The sequence below is a fragment of the Lutzomyia longipalpis genome, chromosome 1 (genome assembly GCF_024334085.1).
Source record: "Lutzomyia longipalpis isolate SR_M1_2022 chromosome 1, ASM2433408v1".
Lineage (NCBI taxonomy): Eukaryota > Metazoa > Arthropoda > Insecta > Diptera > Psychodidae > Lutzomyia > Lutzomyia longipalpis.
Window position 1 is genome coordinate 37,233,361 of NC_074707.1, and position 22,316 is coordinate 37,255,676.

The following is a 22,316-nucleotide window of genomic DNA, read 5'->3' on the forward strand; positions in this document are numbered from 1 at the left end:
AAAAGAGTGAAAAGATTTAAATAAATCATTGCTTCTTACCATGTTTTGGCATGACATTCAAAGCTGGACAAGCCGGTCCCTTTGGGGGAGTTTCTATGCCAAGTAATTTTCTTGAGCTTTCGCCAAATCTGTGCCAAACTTTCATCAAAATAGGAAGACTTCAGTGATCTTTTGTCAGCTCCATTAAAGAAGCATTAAAGATTTTTATTTGAGGAAATTATTTACAAAATAAATCAGACACTGATCTTTAATTTCCTTTATATTTCCAATCTTGCTTTATAAAATCCGCTGCTTTTTCTGCAATCATCACTGTAGGTGCATTAATGTTTCCTCTTGTAATCCTTGGCATTATATTTCCTCCCACAACTCTCAGGCCTTTAATTCCCTTAACTTTCAATTTGTAGTCAACAACTGCTTCGGAATCTGTATCAGGACCCATTTTTGTTGTTCCCGAAGGATGTGACACGGATGCCGTCATATACCGGCAGTAGCACTCCCAGTAGCGATCACTGTCATATCCTTTAGCATCACATTCAGGGATTGGAAGTAAAGTTAGATATGCATCGTGTTTCTTCATTGCTTCTGTGTTCAAGAACTTTTGGTACAACCTGATGGCTTTGATGAAGGCAGCAATGTCATAGTATTCCGATAAATAGTTGGGAATAATTCGTGGCTTTTCAGTAGGATCAGAGCTTCTCAGCAGGATCTCTCCTCTTGATTTTTCTTGCAAAAACGCCACAAGGACAACCATTATGTTACAATTGGAAATTTCTGAGCCCATAAATTCGGTAATTGTATCTTCATGATGAGCTCTTTTCATGTAGAACTTCATATCCCGTACTTGATCCTTTTGAAAGGTTGCATGATAGTATTGAAAATCAGGATATTTTGCCAGAGGATCGTGCACATTGACAAAGCCCAATGTTTCAAGTGTTCCAATGTTAGCCAGGGGTCCTTTATGTTGCGATAAATACAAAAAGTATGCTTGCATGGCTGTACTTTCATTAGCAGCTTTGGCTGATGGCTCATCGAGCTTTATGAAAAGTGGTACAAAGAGATGATCTTGAAGATTTTTCCCAACTTGAAGATTTCTTATCACGGGAATTTTTAATTTTGTCAAATGATCAGCTGGCCCTATACCCGAAAGCATAAGGATTTGAGGAGAATTTATAGGTCCAGCACTTACAATTACTTCTTTCCTTGCATAGACGGTAAATTCTTTTCGTCCCTTAAGTAACATTTTAACCCCAACTACTTTTTCATCTTCTTTAGTCACGAGCTTTAGGACGTGAGCGTACTTGACGATATCTAAATTCCCACGATTCATAGCAGGAACTAGAAAGGCAGTTGCTGTACTCTCTCGAATTCCTGACTTGACGTTCCCCTGGGCAAAAGTGAATCCAATGTGATTTTTTGCATTGACATCAGGAATAAACTTAAATCCAAGTTCCAGAGCACTTTGAACAATGTCATACTTCAAGGATTCATCACTATTAAAAAGTTCCACAGACATTGGACCATCTTTCCCGTGATAGTACCCTCCAAAATCGTCTGCAATTTCCGGATCATGATTTGCTTCGGATTTCTTAAAGTACTCAAGAACATTTTTCCATCCCCACGTTGGATTTCCCAAGGCTTCCCAATTGTTGTAGTCATCTTCATTTCCTCGTATGTAGTACATGGCATTTAGAGAGCTGGATCCTCCCAGCATCTTACCCCTTGTTAAGTATGTTGCCTCACCTCTGAAGATGCTATGCTTTTGCGATCGTTCAGTATAAAATTCCCAATCATATGGTGTTCTTTGGACTTTTGGAAAGAATCGTGGAATCTGAAACAAGTAACATTAAATTTTGAAAATATTTTGGGAAAACACAAACTCACAGCTGATTCTATCGGCGGATCCCCTCCTGCTTCCAAAAGTAAAATCTTCCAGTCTGGATTCTCACTGAGACGATTAGCAAGAACACAACCAGCTGAACCGGCTCCAATGATTATAAAATCATACTCCTGAAATCCTAAGACAATGATTTATGTTAATTCACAATTTGGAGTTTTTCTTGCATATTTTGACCACCTCTCTTAATGGCGATATCTCCATAATCGGCTGGCCACATTTCCGGCGCCGACAGTGAACATTGCGAAAGTGCCAAATAATTCAGAAGAAGCTTTATGTATTGATTTACAGCACCAGTGCTGAGACTTGTGCATGGAGAGCAATAGCAATCCATAATCTTCTATGAGATGATCTCGTCTTCAAGGTTGAATTCGTTTTACATAAAATTTGCAAAGAAAAAGAAAAATTGTGTCAATGGTTCACTCACACAATCGCATTCATTTGCAAATGATCTATTTTGGGATATATTTGCATAATATTTATGTATTAATAAATCCCTATCTGCAGGATTCTCAAGAGCCAAGAATTTTTTCTCGATAGATCATTCTAATAAGAAAAACCGTCTTTATTAGCACCCCCCTACCCTAATTCAAATAGCTTGACGCCCCCAGAGAGAGCACCTCAACTCCCACCAAAAAAGCTCACATTAATCACGTCAAGAAAACAACCATCAGGTTCAAATAGCTTGGTTCCATAGCATTTAACACACAAAAGATTTAATAATATTTTTGAATTGAGACCAAGAAAGAAGGTTTCTGTTTGGAATATATGAAAAGCACTTACTTTTTATATCCCAAATTAGGTCAATATCGCAGTAAAAAGATATAGTGTGTATTACATTACCTGGAAGAGAATTTTACGAACAACTAAATACTTTTTCTGCAACTAACTCAAGGTGTTTACTCGGGAACAGATAAAATTTAACTGACTGAGAATAAACTTTTACTTTTTCAGAATCCCAAAAAAGATCATAAAATCCAGTATGTAAATTTTACTAGTTGCTTTTTCTGCTCTAAAGATATATTTTATTTTATTCAACGCACAAAATACATAAAGTTTTTATTGTCAAAAATAGTTAATTTTTTCTAACTAATATTAGTCATTCATTTAACTTATTATTCTACTTCATCTATGAAGCCATAATGTTTCTTTACAATATCAGCCCCTTTCTCTCCAATCATAATTGAAGGGGAATTTGTATTAGCTCTAGGAGTTAAAGGCATGATACCTGCATCAATTACCCTTAAACCCTTAGTTCCTTTAACTCTAAGCTTCGGATCAACAACAGCATCTGGATCAGATTGAGAGCCCATCCTTGTAGTTCCTGTTGTATGGTACACTGTAGTTCCTACAATTGCTCGGCAATAGCACTCCCAATAATCGTAGCTCTTAAATTCCAACGAACTACATTCTTCTATAGGAATATCCAACAATTCAGCATTGCGCCTCTTAAAAGCTTTAGTATTTAAGAAACTGAGGTACCATTGAATGGCTTCAATGAAGGCTTCAGTGTCTTCATGCCAAGATAAGAAGTTGGGGATAATACGTGGCTTATCCAAGGGATCTGTACTACGAAGTAGAATTTCTCCTCTTGATTTCTCTTCAAAGTACGTTACATACACCATAAGTACATCAGACGTCTCAATTTTAGAAGCTAAGAATTCGATTAGTGGTTCTTTCATTCCGTTTTGTGTCAATGTGGTACGCAAATCTTCTGAATGACCCTTTTGGAATTCCCCAAAATGAAATTGAAAATTTGGATATAAAGCAAATGGATCATGAATATTGACACGTCCAACAGTTTGTAAGGATCCGATCGTTGTAAAAGGTCCCCTACGTTGAGTTAAGTACTGTACATAATTTTGTGCAGTTTCGAAAGATTTTTCTGTGGTGTCTCTTGTTGCATCGAGTGTTAAGAATAGTAATATTGCAGGATGATCATGGAAATTTTGACCAACTGGTAGATCCTTAATAACTGGAATTTCGAATTCCTTAAGATGATCTGCTGGACCAATTCCAGAGAGCATGAGAATCTGTGGAGAATTGAGAGCTCCTGCACTGAGAATTACTTCATTTTTAGCATAAGCTTTTAAGTCATGATCCCCACGAAGAATCATCTTAACTCCGGAAACTTCTCCGTCATCATTCATTTCTAATTTTGTGACATGAGCGTGTTTAGTTATGTGAAGATTAGGTCGTTCCTTAGCAGGAACTAGAAAAGCCGTTGCCGTACTTTCTCTCACTCCTCCTCGTGTAGTTCCTTGAGTATAACCGAATCCTACTTGTTCATTGGCATTTAAATCGTAGAGAAATTCATATCCTAGTTCATCTGCTGCTTGGATAAGCTCCCTATTAATTGGTAAGTCACTGTTAAAGTACTCCACGGACATTGGTCCATCCTTTCCATGATAGTATCCGTAAAAGTTAATCCTTCGATTTTGATTTGCTTCAGATTTCTTGAAATACTGTAGAACATTCTGCCAATCCCAATTTGGATTACCTAATTCTTCCCAATGATTGTAATCTTCAGCTGTGCCTCTGATGTACAGCATTCCATTTATTGATGAGGACCCTCCCAACATCTTTCCTCTGGCCCAATAACCTCGTACAATACTGGAGTTGTACGCTAGTTCAACGTCATATTGCCAATCATATTCAGTCATTTGTAGATCACCCCAAAGGCCTGGAATCTGATTTTTTTTAATTAGACTAACATCATACTATTATAATTAAATTTAGCAAGAGCTTACAGCAGCTTCTGGTGGTGGATCACCCCCAGCTTCTAGGAGTAGAATCTTCCAATCAGGGTTCTCACTGAGACGATTAGCAAGAACTGAACCAGCTGAGCCAGCACCAACGATTATAAAATCATATTCGTCAAATCCTTTAAAAAAACACACAGAAAATTATTCATTTAATGGGACACAGCACTTTTGATTTTATTTTTCATTTAAACCTTTTTCCAAAGCGATTTCTCCATAATCTACAGGCCATATATCGGGAGGCGAAATAGAACATTGCGACAATGCTAGATAGTTTAGTACAAGAGACAGATATTGATTTAGGCCCGTAGTTGAGTTAGTACACGGTTGATTAAAGCACTCCATTTTATCGATATAACTTATTAATTCTCTTCCCTAAAATTTAGTTCTTTACACTTCGACTGCAAATGATGAACTGAAATTTTGATTTATTCTTCTGACATTGGCGCACATGTAAGAGAAATCAAGATCAACATTGATTTTGAAACTTCACGGTTGAACTCTTCGATTAATATTAGGAAATAAATAAAAGTTATTCTTGCTGTATTATATGATTGACGTGGAAATTCAAGAAATATTATAAAACTTCAAGAACTCTTTGGAAACTTCTAAATCCACTTTTTAATTAACTCACTAATTATTTCACACTTGTGCACTTAATTCTATCAGCTCACAGAAATGAATGAGACTGATGAGCAAAATTGCGTCTTAATTTATACGTTTGTTCCACCAATACTTAACAAATGTTTTGTATACAATTTTGTTCTTAAAAAAAAAGGTAATTAAAGTTAAGCAAAATTGTACATGAAACTTTGCATAAGGCAGTAAAAGCAAAATATATAATTTTGTCACTTGAAGGTGTAAGAAATATCATTAAATTAATTTTATTAAACCTCCATTTCAACCCTGATATGTCATATAAGATGTATGCCAGAAATATAAAAAAAGAAACACGTGCCAAAAACTGAAATTAATTTTTTTACTGGATATTTTATTTCAAAATAAAAAGATACTATAAATACTACATTGTTTATTTCTTTTAAATATTTTTAAAGAAACTCAAAAAATCCTATCTTTTTCAAGCTGTGCTATAGGCCTTGACATTGACTTTATTACTTATGTTACTTAATCTATAGAATGGAATAGAATAAAATTTTATTATGCCCTTTGCAAACTAGTGCTTAGGACCTACTTCATCAATAAAACCATAATGATTCTTTATAATATCAGCCCCTTTCTCTCCAATCATAATTGTTGGGGCATTAGTATGTCCTCTAGGAGTCAGAGGCATTATACTCGCATCAATTACCCTCAAACCTTTAGTTCCCTTAACTCTTAGTTCAGGATCAACAACAACATCAGGATCGGATAGAGCACCCATCCTTGTAGTTCCTGTTGTGTGGAATACTGTAGTTCCTACGATCGCACGGCAGTAGCACTCCCAGTAATCGGAACTTTTAAATTCTAATGAACTGCATTCTTCAATAGGAATATCCAACAATTCAGCATTGCGCTTCTTAAAGGCTCTTGTGTTTAAAAAGTTCAAGTATAAACGTATGGCTTTAATGAATGCTTCAATATCTTCATGCCAAGATAAGTAGTTGGGGATAATTCGTGGCTTATCCAAGGGATCGGTACTACGCAGTAGAATTTGTCCTCTTGATTTTTCTTCAAAGTACGTTATGTAAACTATCATTACATCGGATGTTTCAATTTTAGACACCAAGTATTCAACGAGTGGTTCTTTTATTCCACTCTTTGTCAATGTAGTACGCAAATTTTCTGAGTAACCTTTTTGGAATTCTGCAAAGTTATACTGGAAGTTTGGATTCAAAGCAAAATGGTCATGAACATTGACACGACCAATAGTTTGTAGTGATCCGAGATTAGCCAGAGGTCCTTGTCGATCAGTTAAATACTGTAAATAACTTTGGGCTGTTTCAATGGTTGATGCTGAGGTGTCTCTTGACGCATCGAGTGTGAAGAATAGTAGTATTGAAGGATGATCATGAAAATTCTGACCAACTGGTAGATCCTTAATAACTGGAATTTCGAATTCCTTAAGATGATCTGCTGGACCAATTCCAGAGAGCATGAGAATCTGTGGAGAATTGAGAGCTCCTGCACTGAGGATTACTTCTTTTTTGGCATAAGCTTTCAATTCTTGATCCCCACGAAGGATCATGTTGACTCCGAAAATTTCTCCGTCAGCATTAATGTCTAGTTTTGTGACATGAGCTTGCTTAACTATATGAAGATTCGGTCGTTCTTTTGCAGGAACTAAAAAAGCCGTTGCCGTACTATCTCTCATTCCTCCTCGCTTAGTTCCTTGAGTATAACCGAATCCTAATTGTTTATCACCATTTACGTCATAGAGAAATTCATATCCTAGTTCATCTGCAGCTTGGACAATTTCCCTATTAATTGGTAAAGCACTGTTAAAGTACTCCACGGACATTGGTCCATCCTTTCCATGATAATATTCGTAAAGGTTAATCATCCGGTTTTGATTTGCTTCTGATTTCTTAAAATAGTGAAGAACATCTTCCCAACCCCAATTTGGATTGCCTAAATATTCCCAGTGGTTGTAATCTTCAGCTGTACCTCTGATGTACATCATTCCATTAATTGATGAGGAACCTCCTAGCAATTTCCCTCTGGCCCAATAACCTCGTACAATACTGGAGTTGTACGCTAATTCAACGTCATATTGCCAATCATATTCAGACATTTGTAGGTCACCCCAAAGACCTGGAATCTGATTTTATTTACCAATTATATATGTATATATTAACGGAAAAGAGATGATCTTATCAAGAGCTTACAGCAGTTTCTGGTGGTGGATCACCCCCTGCTTCCAGAAGTAGAATTTTCCAATCAGGGTTCTCACTGAGACGACTTGCGAGAACTGAACCAGCTGAGCCAGCACCAACGATTATGAAATCATATTCGTTGAATCCTTTAAAAAACACACAGAAAATTATTTATTTAATGGGACACAGCACTTTTGATTTTTTTTTTAATAAAACCTTTTTCCAGGGCGATTTCTCCGTAATCTTCTGGCCACGTATCAGGGGGCAAAATAGAGCATTGCGACAGTGTAATATAATTTAATGCAAGGGTTAGGTATTGATTTAGTCCCGTAGTTGTACTTGTACATTGTTGATATAAACACTCCATTACTGAAATTTAATCTTAATACTTCGACTTGAAATATTAAACTGTTTCAATTTGCACTTCTGACATTGGCGCACAGAATTAATTTTGGAACTTCACGGTTGAGTGTCGATTTAAAATAATATTTTATGTATGTTAGGAAATTTAAAAAAAAATTGTTCTTTCTTTGACTGACGTGGAAAATTTATAAAAAATATAACAGTTCAAGAACTTTTTAAAAGCTTTAAAAATTTTATTTTCCAGCTAATTAATTTTATTTATTTATTTTATTCACTTAGGTACACCTTTCCAACTTAATTTTGATTTAATTTAACTCACTAATCACAACACACTTTAGCATTTAATCCCATCATCTTACAAGATTGAATGATGAGAATGTCGAAATTCCATCTCAATTTATACTTACGCTTATATTTCCAACCCTGACAGGTCTATAAAACCCTAGTTATAATGCATTAAAGAAGACTATTTATGACAACACCTGGTAAGGAAACAAAACTTAGCACTGCGTTCTACAACAATAATTTTCTTTTTAGAAGTCTTTTTATTTTCTTATTAATTCATCTAAATATTGAATAAAACATGCAATAAACAGGTTATTTGCGAGTGTATTAATTTTACATACATCGTGTATAAAAAAATTTGTACATTCATTTTTTTTTCTTTTAACAACCATTTTGCATAAAACCACTTGACCATTTAAGAAAATTCAACAAAACAAATTCCATATTATATAAAATGAAATTTGTGTTTCTTTTTTGAGGAACAAGCATTAATTTTATTAGAGTTTAATTACCTATATTAAAAATTAAGACTGTATTTTTCTTTTATAAAATCCGCACCTTTTTCAGCGACCATTATTGTCGGAGCATTTGTATTTCCCCTCGGAATTCGTGGCATAATACTTGCATCAATAACTCTCAAACCTTCTGTACCCTTAACCCTTAGCTTGTGATCAACAACAGCTTCTTGATCGGAATCAGGACCCATCTTTGCTGTTCCCACGGGGTGGTAGAGTGTTGTTGTCATATATTTTATGTAGCAAGTCCAATATTCCTCACTATTAAACGTAAGAGCATTGCACTCAGGAATTGAGATGTAAAATAGCTTAGCTTCTCGCTTCATAAAAGCCTTCGTATCTAAGAATTTAAGATATAGCTGAATAGCTTTAACAAATGAATTAATGTCGTAAAAATCGGAGAGGTAGTTGGGAATAATTCGTGGTTTGTCCATAGGATTGGTGCTTCGTAATAGAATTTCCCCTTTGGATTTTTCCGTGAGAAATGTTATTGGGACAAGAAGAATGTTTGCATCGAGACATTTTGCAGCAACAAGATCACCAATTACATCGGTGAATCCCAGTAGATTCATCGTAGTCTTGACGACGTTTACCTGTCCTCTAAGAAATGTTAAATGATGATACTGAAAATCAGGATACAGAGCAGAACGATCGTGAACATTGACAAAACCGAGAGTTTGTAGGGATCCAACTGTAGCAAAACCTCCAGATCTGTCTGTGAGATATTGGAAAAAGCTTCTTGACATATCAACTGAAGACACAGGAAGGGCGGTCGATTCATCTAGACTAATTGCAAGGACTACTGCAGGGTGATCCTGTAGATTTTTTCCAACTTGCAGATCTTTTCTAATAGGAATTGCAAATTCATTGAGATGTGCAGCTGGACCTATTCCTGATAACATAAGGATCTGTGGAGAGTTTACAGTTCCTGCACTTAGGATCACTTCCTTTTTGGCATAGGCTTTTAGTTCCTTTTGTCCTCGCAGGTTCATCCTGACTCCATTGACAACATTTTTGTCACTAAACTCGAGGTTTGTGACGTGGGCGTATTTTACAATGTGAAGATTTGTTCGATTGATGGCAGTATTTAAAAATGCTGTTGCTGTGCTTTCTCTCACACCTCCTCGAAGTGTCCCTTGGCTAGACGTAAAACCAATGGACTGATTAGCATTTATATCTTTAAGAAATGGATAACCCATTTCACGAGCAGCTTCAATTATATCAGAATTAATTGTCAAATTATTCCCATAATATTCAACAGATAAAAGTCCTTCCTTTGAGTGATAGTACCCATTGAAATTATCTGCAATTTCATTATTCTGATTCTTTTCTGACTTTTTAAAATACGGCAACACATCCCTCCACCCCCATGTTGGATTTCCAAATGCTTCCCAATTATTGTAGTCATCTTCATTGCCTCGTATGTAGAGCATTCCATTTAAAGAACTAGATCCCCCGAGCATTTTTCCTCTTGGCCATACTCCTGAGTATATACTATGCTTATCTGAAGGCTCTGTACGATAATTCCAATCATATTCCGTAAAAGGAATGGTGGCAAGTAGTCCTGGTATCTATACATAAAAATTGTTAGATCATTTGAAATGTTCAATAAATAGTTATCTCACAGTTGACTCAATTGGAGGATTCCCTCCTGCTTCTAGAAGTAGAATTTTCCAATCTGGGTTCTCACTGAGACGATTTGCAAGAACTGAACCAGCTGAGCCAGCACCAACGATTATAAAATCATATTCTTCAAATCCTAAAAATAAAATAAAATTTTTTTTGATGCTACTTTTTCAGTGAAAGTAAAATCAATTTTTGATGCAAAATAAATACCTCTTCTAATGGCAATTTCCCCGTAATCTACTGGCCAATTTTCAGGTGCCGAAAGGGAACATTGGGCAAAGGTGAGATAATTGAAGAGGAGAGAAAAATACTGATTAACTGCTCCTGTACTTAAATTCGTGCACGGTAGCCCAAAGCACTCCATTTTTTTTAAATAAATTCTAATGTTTGTGCTTCTAATGCTGAAGCGCGACTGAGAACTTAAAAAATGCTATTTGCACTAAAAAAGTGAAATAATATATAGAAATCAAGATCAAATTTACCAATATATTTTCCCATGAAATTCTTACGTGAAGAAATATGTTGAGAAACAGTGAAAATGTGTACGTCATATGTGAATTATGTGTGTCGGAGAGGTAACAGATATTGTTTTCTACTAAAAAGAGTTTTTAGATTAATGTAATATTTAATAAAAACACTTATAATTGAGTAAAAAATATCTATTAAAAATAACATTGTTTCATAAAAAAGTTTGGAAAATAAAATATTTTTTAACAGTTAAAATATGTTAGAAAAATTAAAAATAAAATGAATTTCCTACTTTGTCTAAAGTAAAATCACACTTACCACAACTTCAGCGGAATTAATGTTGAAGATTCACTGTTTGGAACATAATTAAAAAATACTCGAAATAATATTATTGCGTGTATAAAATTTGAATTATTTTATTTTTATTTGTTTTTGTTTATTTGCAAATTGAAAATATATTATGTACATACATTACATATTTTCCACATACTAAATAAAGTTTTGGAACTTTAGTACCTACATTATTCCATTTAGAAAGATATTCTTCATGAATAACGCGGAAAGAAGAAACTTTTTTGTTTGTTTTGGGAAAACCAATTTTTCAATCTTCAAAAATATCAATTAAACAATTTTTATTCAATGAATTATTATCTCTTTAATCTCAATTTTGATAAAAAAAAATAATATATGAGTACAAAAATTAACGGAAGGAATTCTTTTAGCCCCTCTTTACTAATTTGTGGAATTTTCAGTTTTTTTGAAGCCATTAATAATCTTATGGGATAATTTAGATGCATAGTTAGAAATTTTGCCCCAAATAGTTCTGGTTTTTCCATCTTTATGTCCATATTTTCTAGATCCTCGAGAATTTTCCTCAATTTGAATTTTCTTTGAGTGCTCTTCGTCGATATCTTGTGTTGTATTTCCCGCTGAAGAAGCAACTGTCCAATCTTCTATTATAAAGTCAGCCCCTTTTTCTGCAACCATAATTGTTGGGGCATTTGTATTTCCGCTCGGTATCCGTGGCATTATGCTTGCATCAATAACTCTCAATCCCTTAACACCTTTAACTCTCAATCTGTAGTCTACAACTGCATCAGGATCAGTATCAGGACCCATTTTAGCTGTTCCTATCGGATGGAACATTGTTCCGACCATATATCTGCAGTAACAGGCCCAGTAGTCGTCACTGTTGAATGTGAAACCATCGCATCCATGAATTGGGATAGGAAGTAATTCGACTTGTTTTTCTTTAAAAGTTTCCGTGGTCAAAAACTTCGTGTAAAGCCTAATGGCTCTGATAAATGCATCAATATCTGAATTCTTGGATAAATAATTTGGAATAATTCTTGGTTTATCAAATGGATTAGTACTTCTAAGCAAAACCTCTCCTTTTGAATCTTCTGCTAGGAAAGCCAAATATGCTATCAGAATGTCAGATTCTTTGACTCTTTCAGTGAAAAAATCTACAATGTTACTTTTGAAATCGAGTCCTTTTAATGCATTGGAAATTGCGTTCGTTTCCCCTTTTCGAAAGTCCATATGAAAATATTGAAAATCAGGATATTTTGCTGACGGATCCTGAGCATTAACATATCCAATAATGCGTGTAGGTCCTAGGAAAAATCCCGTACGATTTGTTAAGTATTGCAAATATTCATTTGTTAAATCTGGCGATGGGATTTTCGAGGATTCATTGTATTTCATGGTTAGAATTACGAAAGGATGATCTTGTAGATTTTTTCCAACTTTTAGGTCTTGAATCACTGGAATTTCCATTTTATCTAAATGATCTGCAGGTCCAATTCCAGACAACATAAGGATCTGCGGGGAATTTATGACTCCAGCGCTAAGAATTACTTCCTTCTTAGCAAAAGCTCTGAGTTCTCTTTTCCCGCGCAGGTTCATCCTAACTCCATAAACTGAGCCGTCTTCCTCATTGAACTCTAGTCCTAAAACGTGAGCATATTTAACAACGTGAAGATTGGATCTATTCCTAATAGGACGAAGAAAAGCCGTTGCTGTGCTCTCTCGAACTCCAGATCTAATAGTTTTTTGGGGAGTATTGTACCCTATATATTCATTTGCATTAATGTCTCGTATGTATTTATATCCTAGTTCTTTGGCAGCTCGTAAAATGTCCAGTTTATCCCAAATTGGTGTGAGTTCAACTGACATAGGTCCATCTTTTGAATGGAAATGTCCTTCATGTGCATTTGCAATTTCGGGATTAGCATTTGCTTCTGATTTCCTGAAATAAGGCAACACATCTTTCCACCCCCATGTTGGATTTCCAAGCTTTTCCCAATTGTTGTAGTCCCCCTCATTTCCTCTGACGTAGTACATCCTATTAATTGAACTTGATCCTCCCAGGGCTTTTCCTCTTGGCCAGTAACCATTGATAGCAGTGTAGTTTCGAGAATTTTCAATGATGTATTGCCAATCCAATGGAGTCTTCATGAGCTTCTCTGACATTTGTGGAATCTGTAAAAAGGATCTCGGTATGTTTATTGAAGCTTTTTGGATTTACATAAATCCTGGCAATACTTTTAGTGCAGAACTTTAATTCATAGTTTGTAATGAATTTTACTTTGGAATATTAATTGAAAAACTTACAGCTGATTCAATTGATGGATCTCCTCCAGCTTCTAGAAGCAATATCTTCCAGTCTGGATTTTCACTAAGACGGTTAGCAAGAACTGAACCCGCTGAGCCAGCTCCAACGATTATAAAGTCATATTCTTCCATGAAACCTTTTTTAAATAATTTTTAAAACACTTTACATATATAAACTCACTCACAAACATAGCAATAATTTCAATTGATTTACCTCTTCTTAATACAACATTTCCATAATCTGATGGCCACTGATCTGGAGATGAAATGGAGCACTGAGAAAGCGCCATAAAATTAAGAACCATTGACATGTATTGATTTGCCAGACCACTAACACCATTTGCCAATGCTTCACACTCCATTATGAACTGATAAAGAAATTTCTCTTGCGTATATAGAGTTTTCAAAAAAGACTTGTTAAACCCAATAATTCTAAATCATAACTGAAGTCGCCACAAAGAAAAGTTTCTTTTATAAAGACGTCAAAACATTTTATTTATCACTTCCCCTACTCAAAGTTCGCAAAATTCTTTCAACTCTTGTCAATTGAAAATTTTATAGTAAACATAAAATTCGTTTATTCGTGACCTTAAAAACATATTTACCTGTAGTAAATGTGAATAGTATGGAAATTTTCCTTCGAGTATTTGATACAATTGAAAGCTTTTCTCTAATAAACACATTTCTCAAAATACAAAATTGTTGCTCCTTTGTTTAATTTCATAAACATAATGCAATTGCATTAACATAACTCGCATAAATATATTTTTTTTCTTTAAATTTTTTTTATAAACATATTTTTTTATTGCTGCACTTAAAAGATGGTAGTTGTTTAGCAGAAGGTCAGCTCATTCGAGCATGAAAATACCATTTAATTTAGATCAAATTGACTCTTTCCAATCCTCTTTAATGAACTCAGCACCTTTTTCTGCAATCATGATCGTTGGAGCATTTGTATTTCCACTTGTAATCACTGGCATGATGCTTGCATCAATAACTCTCAAGCCTGTGGTGCCTTTAACTCTTAGTCTGTAGTCAACAACAGCGTCAGGATCCGTGTCAGGACCCATTTTGTTCGTCCCTACTGGATGATACACCGTCGTGACCATATATTTTATATAACATGCCCAGTAGTCATCACTGTCGAATTCTAGAGCATCACACTCTGGAATTGGAATAACAAATAGTTCTCCACCGAGTTTCCTATATGTCGGAGTATTTAGTAATTTAAGGCACAATCTAATTGATTTTATTAAATTTTTTACGTCAAAATTTTCAGACAAATAATTGGGAAAGATGCGGGGTTTTTCTGCAGGTTCTGAACTTCTTAATAAAATTTCCCCACGTGATTTTGGGGTTAAAAATGCTGATAAAAACATCAGCATGTGAGATTTTTGAACTGTAGATGTTATTATCTCAAGAATATTATTTGCATAACCGAACATATTTAATAATCCAAGGATTTCATTTACTTGTCCAGCTCGATAATAAAAGTGATAGTACTGAAAGTTGGGATATTTTGAGAAAGGATCATTAACGTTAACATATCCTAATGTCTGTATTGTGCTCACGGACGCTAAAATCCCAGAATGTTCCGTCAAGTACTGATAGAAGTATTTTAATACATCAGCGGGAGTTTCTGGAGGTGTATCCACATTATTGAGTTTAACCAATATAGGTATAATAGGATGATCCTGCAGATTCTTTCCAACTTGAAGATTTTGAATAACGGGAATTCCCATTTCTTGAAGATGAGCGGCAGGTCCAATTCCAGATAGCATAAGAATCTGAGGGGAATTAATAGTTCCTCCACTTAGGATCACTTCCTTCTTAGCATGTACGATCATTTCCTTTTCTCCATGTAAATTCATTCTTATTCCAGTGACAACGCCATTGCTATCAATCTCAAGTTTTGTAACGTGAGCATGCTTGACTACATGAAGATTAGGACGATCTTTGGCAGGGATTAGGAAAGCAGCTGCCGTACTATCTCTTAACCCTGATTTGAGAGTTCCTTGAGAAAATGTAAACCCAATGTGATCTCTTGCATTAACATCTCTAACGAATTTAAAGCCCAACTCATTGGCGGCTTGGATAAAATCATAATTGATTGATTGATTATCCCTGAAGAGTTCAACAGAAAGCAAACCATCCTTTGAATGATAATATCCACCAAAATCGTCCGCAATTTCCGGATCCTTATTTGCTTCTGATTTCTTAAAGTATTGAAGAACATTTGTGAATTCCCATGTTGGATTACCCAAAGCTTCCCAATCATTATAGTTCTTCTCATTTCCTCTAACGTATAACATTCCATTGTGTGAGCTTGATCCACCCAACATCTTTCCCCTTGGCCAATAAATTCCATTTTTAGACGCAAGACCATAATTCTCTGATTGTTCACAATAATATTCCCAATCGTAAGTAGTTTTCATAACGTAGGGGAACAGACTGGGTACCTGGTGTTTAAGAAAAATAATTATAGTTTTGGATTGAGAAGAAGAAGTCCTTTTAAATCTTACAACTGCTTCAATCGGTGGATCACCTCCTGCTTCCACAACCAAGACTTTCCACTTTGGGTTTTCACTAAGACGATTAGCAAGAACTGAACCAGCTGAACCAGCACCAACAATTATAAAATCGTATTCTGGAAAGCCTTTAACAAGGAATTTATATAGATTAGAAATTGTCTAGAAACACTGAAAAATTTTTACCTCTTTTAATGGCAATATCTCCATAGTCTGCTGGCCACATTTCAGGTGGCGAAAGGGAGCATTGGGCAATGGTTAGATAGTTGAAAAGGAGAGATAAATATTGATTTGCAGCTCCTGCACTTAAATTTCCACATGGGGGTGTAATACAATTCATTTTGGATCAAAAGAAAACCGATAGAAAACAAATTAATTTAATTTTAAAAACTCTTCAATTTCTTTTACTAGAAAAAAGAGTTTTTCACACAAGAACTTGATCCAGAAACTTGGTGTGTTGGCTCCGAAGTCACATAAATAACTGGAGCTAGTGAAATTCAAAAATATTCATCACTTAAACCAGTCTAAGTTCAAACGATATAAAATAAAGCAGTATTAGGGGGTCATCGAATTCTTAATTGCTAAGATGCCGACCAGTAGTGTTTTGAGGAACGATCAATAAAAAAGCAATAAAAGAAAGTGTTCTTCGTTTTCTTTAGGTAAATGAAATCATATTTGTTATCATCTTTTCATGTTTCGATGTGCCTGAAATTTTACAACCATAATATATTCTAAATTGAAATCTAAATGAATTAGCTCTTTAATAATTCTGTTTAATTTCACATATTAATAATTTACCTTAATGTTTTTTAATGAAATCATAACATTGCTTACATTCTTAAGCATCATTTAATTTTATTTTGAAAGGAAATTATTTATAGAGTATAGACCCAATCCTCTTTAATAAAATCAGCACCTTTTTCTGCAATCATAATTGTTGGAGCATTTGTATTTCCACTTGTAATCACTGGCATGATGCTCGCATCAACAACCCTGAGACCTTTTGTGCCTTTAACTCTTAGTCTGTAGTCAACAACAGCATCAGGATCCGTGTCAGGACCCATTTTGTTCGTCCCTACTGGATGATACACCGTTGAAATCATATATTTTATATAGCATGCCCAGTAGTCATCACTGTCGAATTCTAAAGCATCGCACTCTGGAATTGGAATTACAAATAGTTCTCCACCGAGTTTTCTATATGTTGGAGTGTCTAATAATTTTAAGCCTAATCTAATTGATTTTATTAAATTTTCCAAATCAGATTTTTCAGACAAATAGTTGGGAAAAATTCGGGGTTTTTCTGCTGATTCCGAACTTCTTAGTAAAATTTCTCCTCTTGATTGAGGAGTTATTACTGTCCCTATAAGCATCAGTACGTGAGATTGTTGTATAAGGGAAGTTATAATCTCAAGTATATTATCTGCGTACCCCATCATATTCACCGTGGCGAGAATTTCATTTACTTGTCCCATGTTAAAATAAAGGTGGTAATACTGAACGTTTGGATATTTCGAAAATGGGTCATCAACATTGACAAATCCTAATGTCTGGGTTGTGCTTACAGATGCCAAAATCCCAGAATGTTCCGTCAAGTACTGATAGAAGTATTTTAATACATCAGCGGGAGTTTCTGGAAGTGTATCCACATTATTGAGTTTAACCAATATAGGTATAATAGGATGATCCTGCAGATTCTTTCCAACTTGAAGATTTTGAATAACGGGAATTCCCATTTCTTGAAGATGAGCGGCAGGTCCAATTCCAGATAGCATAAGAATCTGAGGGGAGTTAATAGTTCCTCCACTTAGGATCACTTCCTTCTTAGCATGTACGATCATATCCTTTTTTCCATGTAAATTCAGTCTTATTCCAGTGACAACGCCATTGCTATCAATCTCAAGTTTTGTAACGTGAGCATACTTGACTACATGAAGATTAGGGCGATCTTTGGCCGGAACTAGGAAAGCTGTTGCCGTACTATCTCTTAACCCTGATTTGAGAGTTCCTTGAGAAAATGTAAAGCCAATGTGATCTCTTGCATTAACATCTCTAACAAAGTTAAAACCCAACTCATTGGCGGCTTGAATAAAATCATAATTAATTGATTGATTGTCCCTGTAGAGTTCAACAGAAAGCAAACCATCCTTTGAATGATAATATCCACCAAAATCGTCCGCAATTTCCGGATCCTTGTTTGCTTCTGATTTCTTAAAGTATTGGAGAACATTTGTGAATTCCCATGTTGGATTGCCCAAAGCTTCCCAGTCATTGTAGTTCTTCTCATTTCCTCTAATGTATAACATTCCATTGTGTGTGCCTGATCCACCCAACATTTTTCCTCTTGGCCAATAAATTCCATTTCTGGAAAAAAGACCATATTTTTCAGATGGTTCACAATAATATTCCCAGTCGTAACTAGTTCTCATCATGCTGGGGTACAATCCTGGTATCTGTAAATAAAAAGACAATAGTTTTATTGAAGAAGGACTTACAAAAAGATGTCGAATTAGATCTCACAGTTGCTTCAATCGGTGGATCACCTCCTGCTTCCACAACCAAGACTTTCCACTTTGGATTTTCACTAAGACGATCAGCAAGAACACAACCAGCTGAACCAGCTCCAACAATTATAAAATCATACTCTGGGAATCCTTTGAAAATTAATTGATTTAGTTTAGAAATTGTCTCAAAACACTAAAACATTTTTACCTCTTTTAATGGCAATATCTCCATAATCTGCTGGCCACATTTCAGGTGGCGAAAGGGAGCATTGGGCAATGGTTAGATAGTTGAAAAGGAGCGATAAATACTGATTTGCAGCTCCTGCGCTTAAATTTCCACATGGGGGTGTAGAACAATTCATTTTCACGTACTAAACAGAAATAATGTTGCTTCACAAATAAAGATTTTTTTTAAAGAGAAATAGTACAATATTATTCACTTAATAAATTGAGGCAGAGACTTGGTGTGTTGGTTTCGAAATCACAAATAGAACTGGTGTGTTCTCATAACAAGAGTTAAGGAATTTCAAAAATATTCTTTACTAAAACCAGTCTATAGGTTTGAGCGACATAAAATTCAAATAATGCGACAGAATTAAAGGGTCATCGAATTCTAAGCTATCCACTGAAATTCCGGCCTATGATGTCTCGTGTAATGTTAAAGAGAGGATGGTAAAAACAAGCACTAATTTATTGTAATCTCCAAAATGTCTGTGAGACTGGGTGGCCATATAATATACATATCATGTAGCAGACACATACATTTTGTAACGTTTGTTATTGTTTATTTTTCACCCGTGTGCATTTTTTAAATTCTTGAGCAAAACATCGTTCCTGTTTTTTTCTTTATACTTTATTTGCTACATTGCTCTTGTCTTACATCATTCTGAGAAAATTTTTCACTTCAGTTGAACATCATTGAGTTTTGTGAATTTTGTTTTCGAATAAAATTTTTCTTTCATCGAATGTAGCCCCAATCCTCTTTAATAAAATCAGCTCCTTTCTCTGCAATCATAATTGTTGGAGCATTCGTATTTCCTCTTGGAATTCGTGGCATAATGCTTGCATCAATAACTCTTAAGCCTGTGGTGCCTTTTACTTTCAATCTGTAGTCAACAACGGCGTCAGGATCCGTGTCAGGACCCATTTTATCTGTACCCACTGGATGGAAGATTGTTGTTATCATGTACTTGCAATAGCATGCCCAATATTCATCAGAATCATATGCATGAACATCACATTCAGGAATGGGGATTATGAACAATTCAGCTTCATTAGCACGGAAAATTTCCGTTGTTAAGAACTTAATGTAGAGTCGAATACCCTTGATGAGGGCATCTGTGTCCGCATATTCTGCTAAATAATTGGCAAAAATGCGTGGTTTCTCAGTTGGTTCTGCACTCCTTAAGAGGATTTCTCCACGAGATTCTTGTGTTAACAGTGTAACTGGAACAATGAGGATATTAGTTTCTTGTACTGCTTGGCCAGCTGCTTCTGCAAGAGCATCGATGTAACCAACAATTCGGTACATTGAAACAATATCATCCACTTGTCCTTTCTGGAATGCAATGTGATAGTACTGGATATCGGGATATTTTGCAAAAGGATCTTGCACATTGACGTATCCTATAGTTTGAAGTGCTCCAATAGTAGCAAAGTATCCGGTATGAGTTGTTAAATACTGGAAGAAAGCTTGAGCTATTTCTGCAGCAGTTATGGAGACTGCTGTAGACTTATTAAGCTTTATCACAATAGGAACAGCAGGGTGATCTTGTAGATTTTTTCCAACTCCCGGAAGATCTCGTACTACAGGTATATTCATTTCCTGGAGATGAGGAGCTGGTCCAATTCCAGATAACATTAGGATTTGAGGAGAGTTTATTGTGCCGGCACTTACGATTACCTCATTCCTTGCGTAGGCACTTAATGCTTGTTCTCCTCTGAGAATCATCCTTACTCCATTAACTACACCATCGCCATTATATTCAAGATTTGTAACGTGAGCATTCTTTACGATATGCAGATTCGGACGGTTCATGGCTGGAACTAGGAATGCAGTAAGTGTACTTACTCTTGTTCCTGCATTAATAGTTCCTTGAGAAAATACAAATCCAGTATGCTTATTCGCATTAATATCCTGTAAAAATTCAAAGCCTAATTCCTGAGCCCCTTGGGCAATGAGGTAGTTAATTGGCTCATCACTGTTGTACAGGGAGACAATCATTGGTCCATCTGTTGAATGGTAATATCCTCCAAAGGCATTAGCAATTTCTGGATCAATATTCCTTTCGGATTTCTTGAAATAAGGCAGCACATTATCCCATCCCCATGTTGGATTTCCAAGTCTTTCCCAATTGTTGTAGTCATCATCGTTTCCTCTCACATAGAACATTACATTAAGTGAACTACATCCACCTAGCATTTTCCCTCTTGGCCAGAAATCGCCATTCCTTGAGAATAAACTGTAATTCGGTGAACGTTCAACATAATATTGCCAATCATATGGTGGGACTTGCAATGGGAAGAAGAGTCTTGGGATCTGAAAAGATATTTATCTCTATAAAGCTTCCTGTGGAAAGTATCGTCAAATCTTACAGTTGACTCAATTGGTGGGTCTCCTCCTGCTTCCAGCAATAAAACCTTCCATTCTGGATTTTCGCTAAGACGATTGGCAAGAACACATCCAGCTGAACCGGCTCCAACGATGATGAAGTCGTACTCCTCAAACCCTATTAAAATTTAATGAATATAAACTTCTAAATATTCACTAAATCTCAGTAATTTACCTCGTTTAATGGCAATGTCCCCATAGTCTGCAGGCCACATTTCAGGAGGTGAAAGAGAACATTGTGCTACCGCCAGGTAGTTGAAAAGAAGCGACAGGAACTGATTAGCAGCTCCAGTACTGAGATTAGCACAAGGAGATGTAAAGCAATCCATCTTTCTCAAGACTCTGTCGCTAAAGCGCTTTTAAATCTGTTTAAAGAAAAGTTTTCCGAATTCTTGAAATTAATCTTAAAACGCCAAAAATGCTAAAACGCGCCTCTGCGATAACTTTTATTTGATCTGTGATTCAGGAATATATACATACATATGTAGAAGATATTTCTAAACTATATAGAATATCTTTATGCTTAATTTATTCAAATTAGCCCGGTTGATGAACTTAACGTCTGGACTGGAGTCGCTGAAGCCTTATAAGACTTTTGAGATTTTTTGGCTTTTTGTTCAATATTGCGAAAGATTTTTATTTTAGGGGAGAGCGGGGCTAATAAAGTCACTTAAGGGTTTGGAAAAGGCCTAAAATTTCATATTTCCTAGCTAGATAGAACAAAATGATCTGAGAAGGACTTGTAGAGTAAGAAATATCCTAAAGAATTGAGCTATACATTTCGCTTTATCTGTTTGGGAAATATGATATTTTGAGCTTTTTCTAAACCCTTAAGTGACTTTTTTAACCCCGCTCTCCCCTACTTATTTTACAGTAAAATAATAATAATGAAAATACTTTATAAATCTTATATTTAACTAGTGCATATAGCCCCAGTTGTTGAGCACTGTGATATCTTACCATAGTGATGATGATATATTTAACTAAATAATTGCGAAGTTAAACCTTGCAATTTTGAAGAAAATTGATCAACTACTGTTCTTAAAATTCTTTTGCGCTTTTTAATGGAAATCGTTTATTAGTAATTTTTTGCTCTATAATTTTGTCGTATATTAATTTTCCCAGGAAAACAGTTTAAGAATATTTTTAACAAAGTTTAATTAAATATTATAAAACTTAACTCAATTCCACAAAGCAAAAATCCAATTTTTGAACACAGAACTGATAGGAATAAGAATAAGATCTTGATTCTTCTAATGCTAAAACACAACTGAGTTTTTGAGAATATTTCTTGGATATTTGTAGAATTTTGGGGAAGAAGAACCATATAG

The 22,316-nt window shown here is 35.3% G+C and overlaps 7 protein-coding genes across 8 annotated transcripts in view; 1 reads left to right on the forward strand and 6 right to left on the reverse strand.

Moving 5' to 3' along the window:
* The window catches only part of LOC129787150 (flotillin-2), a 131,420-nt gene that overhangs the window by 86,509 nt on the left and 22,595 nt on the right, over nucleotides 1–22,316 (forward strand). The gene's annotated exons all lie outside the window — the stretch shown is intronic.
* LOC129787138 (glucose dehydrogenase [FAD, quinone]-like) lies at nucleotides 170–2,506 on the reverse strand. The gene is made up of 3 exons (XM_055822476.1): nucleotides 2,075–2,506; nucleotides 1,882–2,015; nucleotides 170–1,828 (listed from the first exon to the last, which is right to left on the reverse strand). The coding sequence occupies exons 1-3, from the start codon at nucleotides 2,226–2,228 to the stop codon at nucleotides 248–250; spliced, it is 1,869 nt and encodes a 622-aa protein (XP_055678451.1). The 5' UTR covers nucleotides 2,229–2,506; the 3' UTR covers nucleotides 170–247.
* Nucleotides 2,897–5,345, reverse strand: LOC129787141 (glucose dehydrogenase [FAD, quinone]-like). The gene is made up of 3 exons (XM_055822479.1): nucleotides 4,851–5,345; nucleotides 4,645–4,778; nucleotides 2,897–4,584 (listed from the first exon to the last, which is right to left on the reverse strand). The coding sequence occupies exons 1-3, from the start codon at nucleotides 4,999–5,001 to the stop codon at nucleotides 3,010–3,012; spliced, it is 1,860 nt and encodes a 619-aa protein (XP_055678454.1). The 5' UTR covers nucleotides 5,002–5,345; the 3' UTR covers nucleotides 2,897–3,009.
* LOC129787139 (glucose dehydrogenase [FAD, quinone]-like) lies at nucleotides 5,631–8,204 on the reverse strand. Its single transcript, XM_055822477.1, has 3 exons — nucleotides 7,686–8,204; nucleotides 7,482–7,615; nucleotides 5,631–7,414 (listed from the first exon to the last, which is right to left on the reverse strand). Exons 1-3 carry the CDS (start codon nucleotides 7,834–7,836, stop codon nucleotides 5,831–5,833), a joined length of 1,869 nt encoding a protein of 622 aa, XP_055678452.1. The 5' UTR covers nucleotides 7,837–8,204; the 3' UTR covers nucleotides 5,631–5,830.
* Nucleotides 11,141–14,224, reverse strand: LOC129787123 (glucose dehydrogenase [FAD, quinone]-like). Its single transcript, XM_055822453.1, has 3 exons — nucleotides 13,557–14,224; nucleotides 13,343–13,479; nucleotides 11,141–13,210 (listed from the first exon to the last, which is right to left on the reverse strand). Exons 1-3 carry the CDS (start codon nucleotides 13,702–13,704, stop codon nucleotides 11,459–11,461), a joined length of 2,037 nt encoding a protein of 678 aa, XP_055678428.1. The 5' UTR covers nucleotides 13,705–14,224; the 3' UTR covers nucleotides 11,141–11,458.
* On the reverse strand, nucleotides 16,623–19,059 carry LOC129787140 (glucose dehydrogenase [FAD, quinone]-like). The gene is made up of 3 exons (XM_055822478.1): nucleotides 18,583–19,059; nucleotides 18,391–18,524; nucleotides 16,623–18,323 (listed from the first exon to the last, which is right to left on the reverse strand). Exons 1-3 carry the CDS (start codon nucleotides 18,734–18,736, stop codon nucleotides 16,746–16,748), a joined length of 1,866 nt encoding a protein of 621 aa, XP_055678453.1. The 5' UTR covers nucleotides 18,737–19,059; the 3' UTR covers nucleotides 16,623–16,745.
* On the reverse strand, nucleotides 19,209–22,259 carry LOC129787137 (glucose dehydrogenase [FAD, quinone]-like). The gene is made up of 4 exons (XM_055822475.1): nucleotides 22,167–22,259; nucleotides 21,161–21,350; nucleotides 20,970–21,103; nucleotides 19,209–20,913 (listed from the first exon to the last, which is right to left on the reverse strand). Exons 2-4 carry the CDS (start codon nucleotides 21,312–21,314, stop codon nucleotides 19,333–19,335), a joined length of 1,869 nt encoding a protein of 622 aa, XP_055678450.1. The 5' UTR covers nucleotides 21,315–21,350; nucleotides 22,167–22,259; the 3' UTR covers nucleotides 19,209–19,332.

Excerpts from the sequence above, each read along its gene's own strand:
- LOC129787138 (XM_055822476.1), bottom strand. The coding sequence starts at position 2,228 with ATGGATTGCTATTGCTCTCCATGCACAAGTCTCAGCACTGGTGCTGTA. Across the intron at positions 2,016-2,074 it reads AGATATCGCCATTAAGAGAG|GATTTCAGGAGTATGATTTT; the intron begins GTGGTCAAAATA and ends TCATTGTCTTAG. Across the intron at positions 1,829-1,881 it reads ATCCGCCGATAGAATCAGCT|ATTCCACGATTCTTTCCAAA; the intron begins GTGAGTTTGTGT and ends TACTTGTTTCAG.
- LOC129787141 (XM_055822479.1), bottom strand. The coding sequence starts at position 5,001 with ATGGAGTGCTTTAATCAACCGTGTACTAACTCAACTACGGGCCTAAAT. Across the intron at positions 4,779-4,850 it reads AGAAATCGCTTTGGAAAAAG|GATTTGACGAATATGATTTT; the intron begins GTTTAAATGAAA and ends GTTTTTTTAAAG. Across the intron at positions 4,585-4,644 it reads ATCCACCACCAGAAGCTGCT|ATTCCAGGCCTTTGGGGTGA; the intron begins GTAAGCTCTTGC and ends AAAAAAAATCAG.
- LOC129787139 (XM_055822477.1), bottom strand. The coding sequence starts at position 7,836 with ATGGAGTGTTTATATCAACAATGTACAAGTACAACTACGGGACTAAAT. Across the intron at positions 7,616-7,685 it reads AGAAATCGCCCTGGAAAAAG|GATTCAACGAATATGATTTC; the intron begins GTTTTATTAAAA and ends TGTTTTTTAAAG. Across the intron at positions 7,415-7,481 it reads ATCCACCACCAGAAACTGCT|ATTCCAGGTCTTTGGGGTGA; the intron begins GTAAGCTCTTGA and ends AAATAAAATCAG.
- LOC129787123 (XM_055822453.1), bottom strand. The coding sequence starts at position 13,704 with ATGGAGTGTGAAGCATTGGCAAATGGTGTTAGTGGTCTGGCAAATCAA. Across the intron at positions 13,480-13,556 it reads AAATGTTGTATTAAGAAGAG|GTTTCATGGAAGAATATGAC; the intron begins GTAAATCAATTG and ends TATTTAAAAAAG. Across the intron at positions 13,211-13,342 it reads ATCCATCAATTGAATCAGCT|ATTCCACAAATGTCAGAGAA; the intron begins GTAAGTTTTTCA and ends TCCTTTTTACAG.
- LOC129787140 (XM_055822478.1), bottom strand. The coding sequence starts at position 18,736 with ATGAATTGTTCTACACCCCCATGTGGAAATTTAAGCGCAGGAGCTGCA. Across the intron at positions 18,525-18,582 it reads AGATATTGCCATTAAAAGAG|GATTCCCAGAGTATGATTTT; the intron begins GTAAAAATGTTT and ends TAATTTTCAAAG. Across the intron at positions 18,324-18,390 it reads ATCCACCGATTGAAGCAACT|ATACCAGGATTGTACCCCAG; the intron begins GTGAGATCTAAT and ends TTTTATTTACAG.
- LOC129787137 (XM_055822475.1), bottom strand. The coding sequence starts at position 21,314 with ATGGATTGCTTTACATCTCCTTGTGCTAATCTCAGTACTGGAGCTGCT. Across the intron at positions 21,104-21,160 it reads GGACATTGCCATTAAACGAG|GGTTTGAGGAGTACGACTTC; the intron begins GTAAATTACTGA and ends AAATTTTAATAG. Across the intron at positions 20,914-20,969 it reads ACCCACCAATTGAGTCAACT|ATCCCAAGACTCTTCTTCCC; the intron begins GTAAGATTTGAC and ends ATATCTTTTCAG.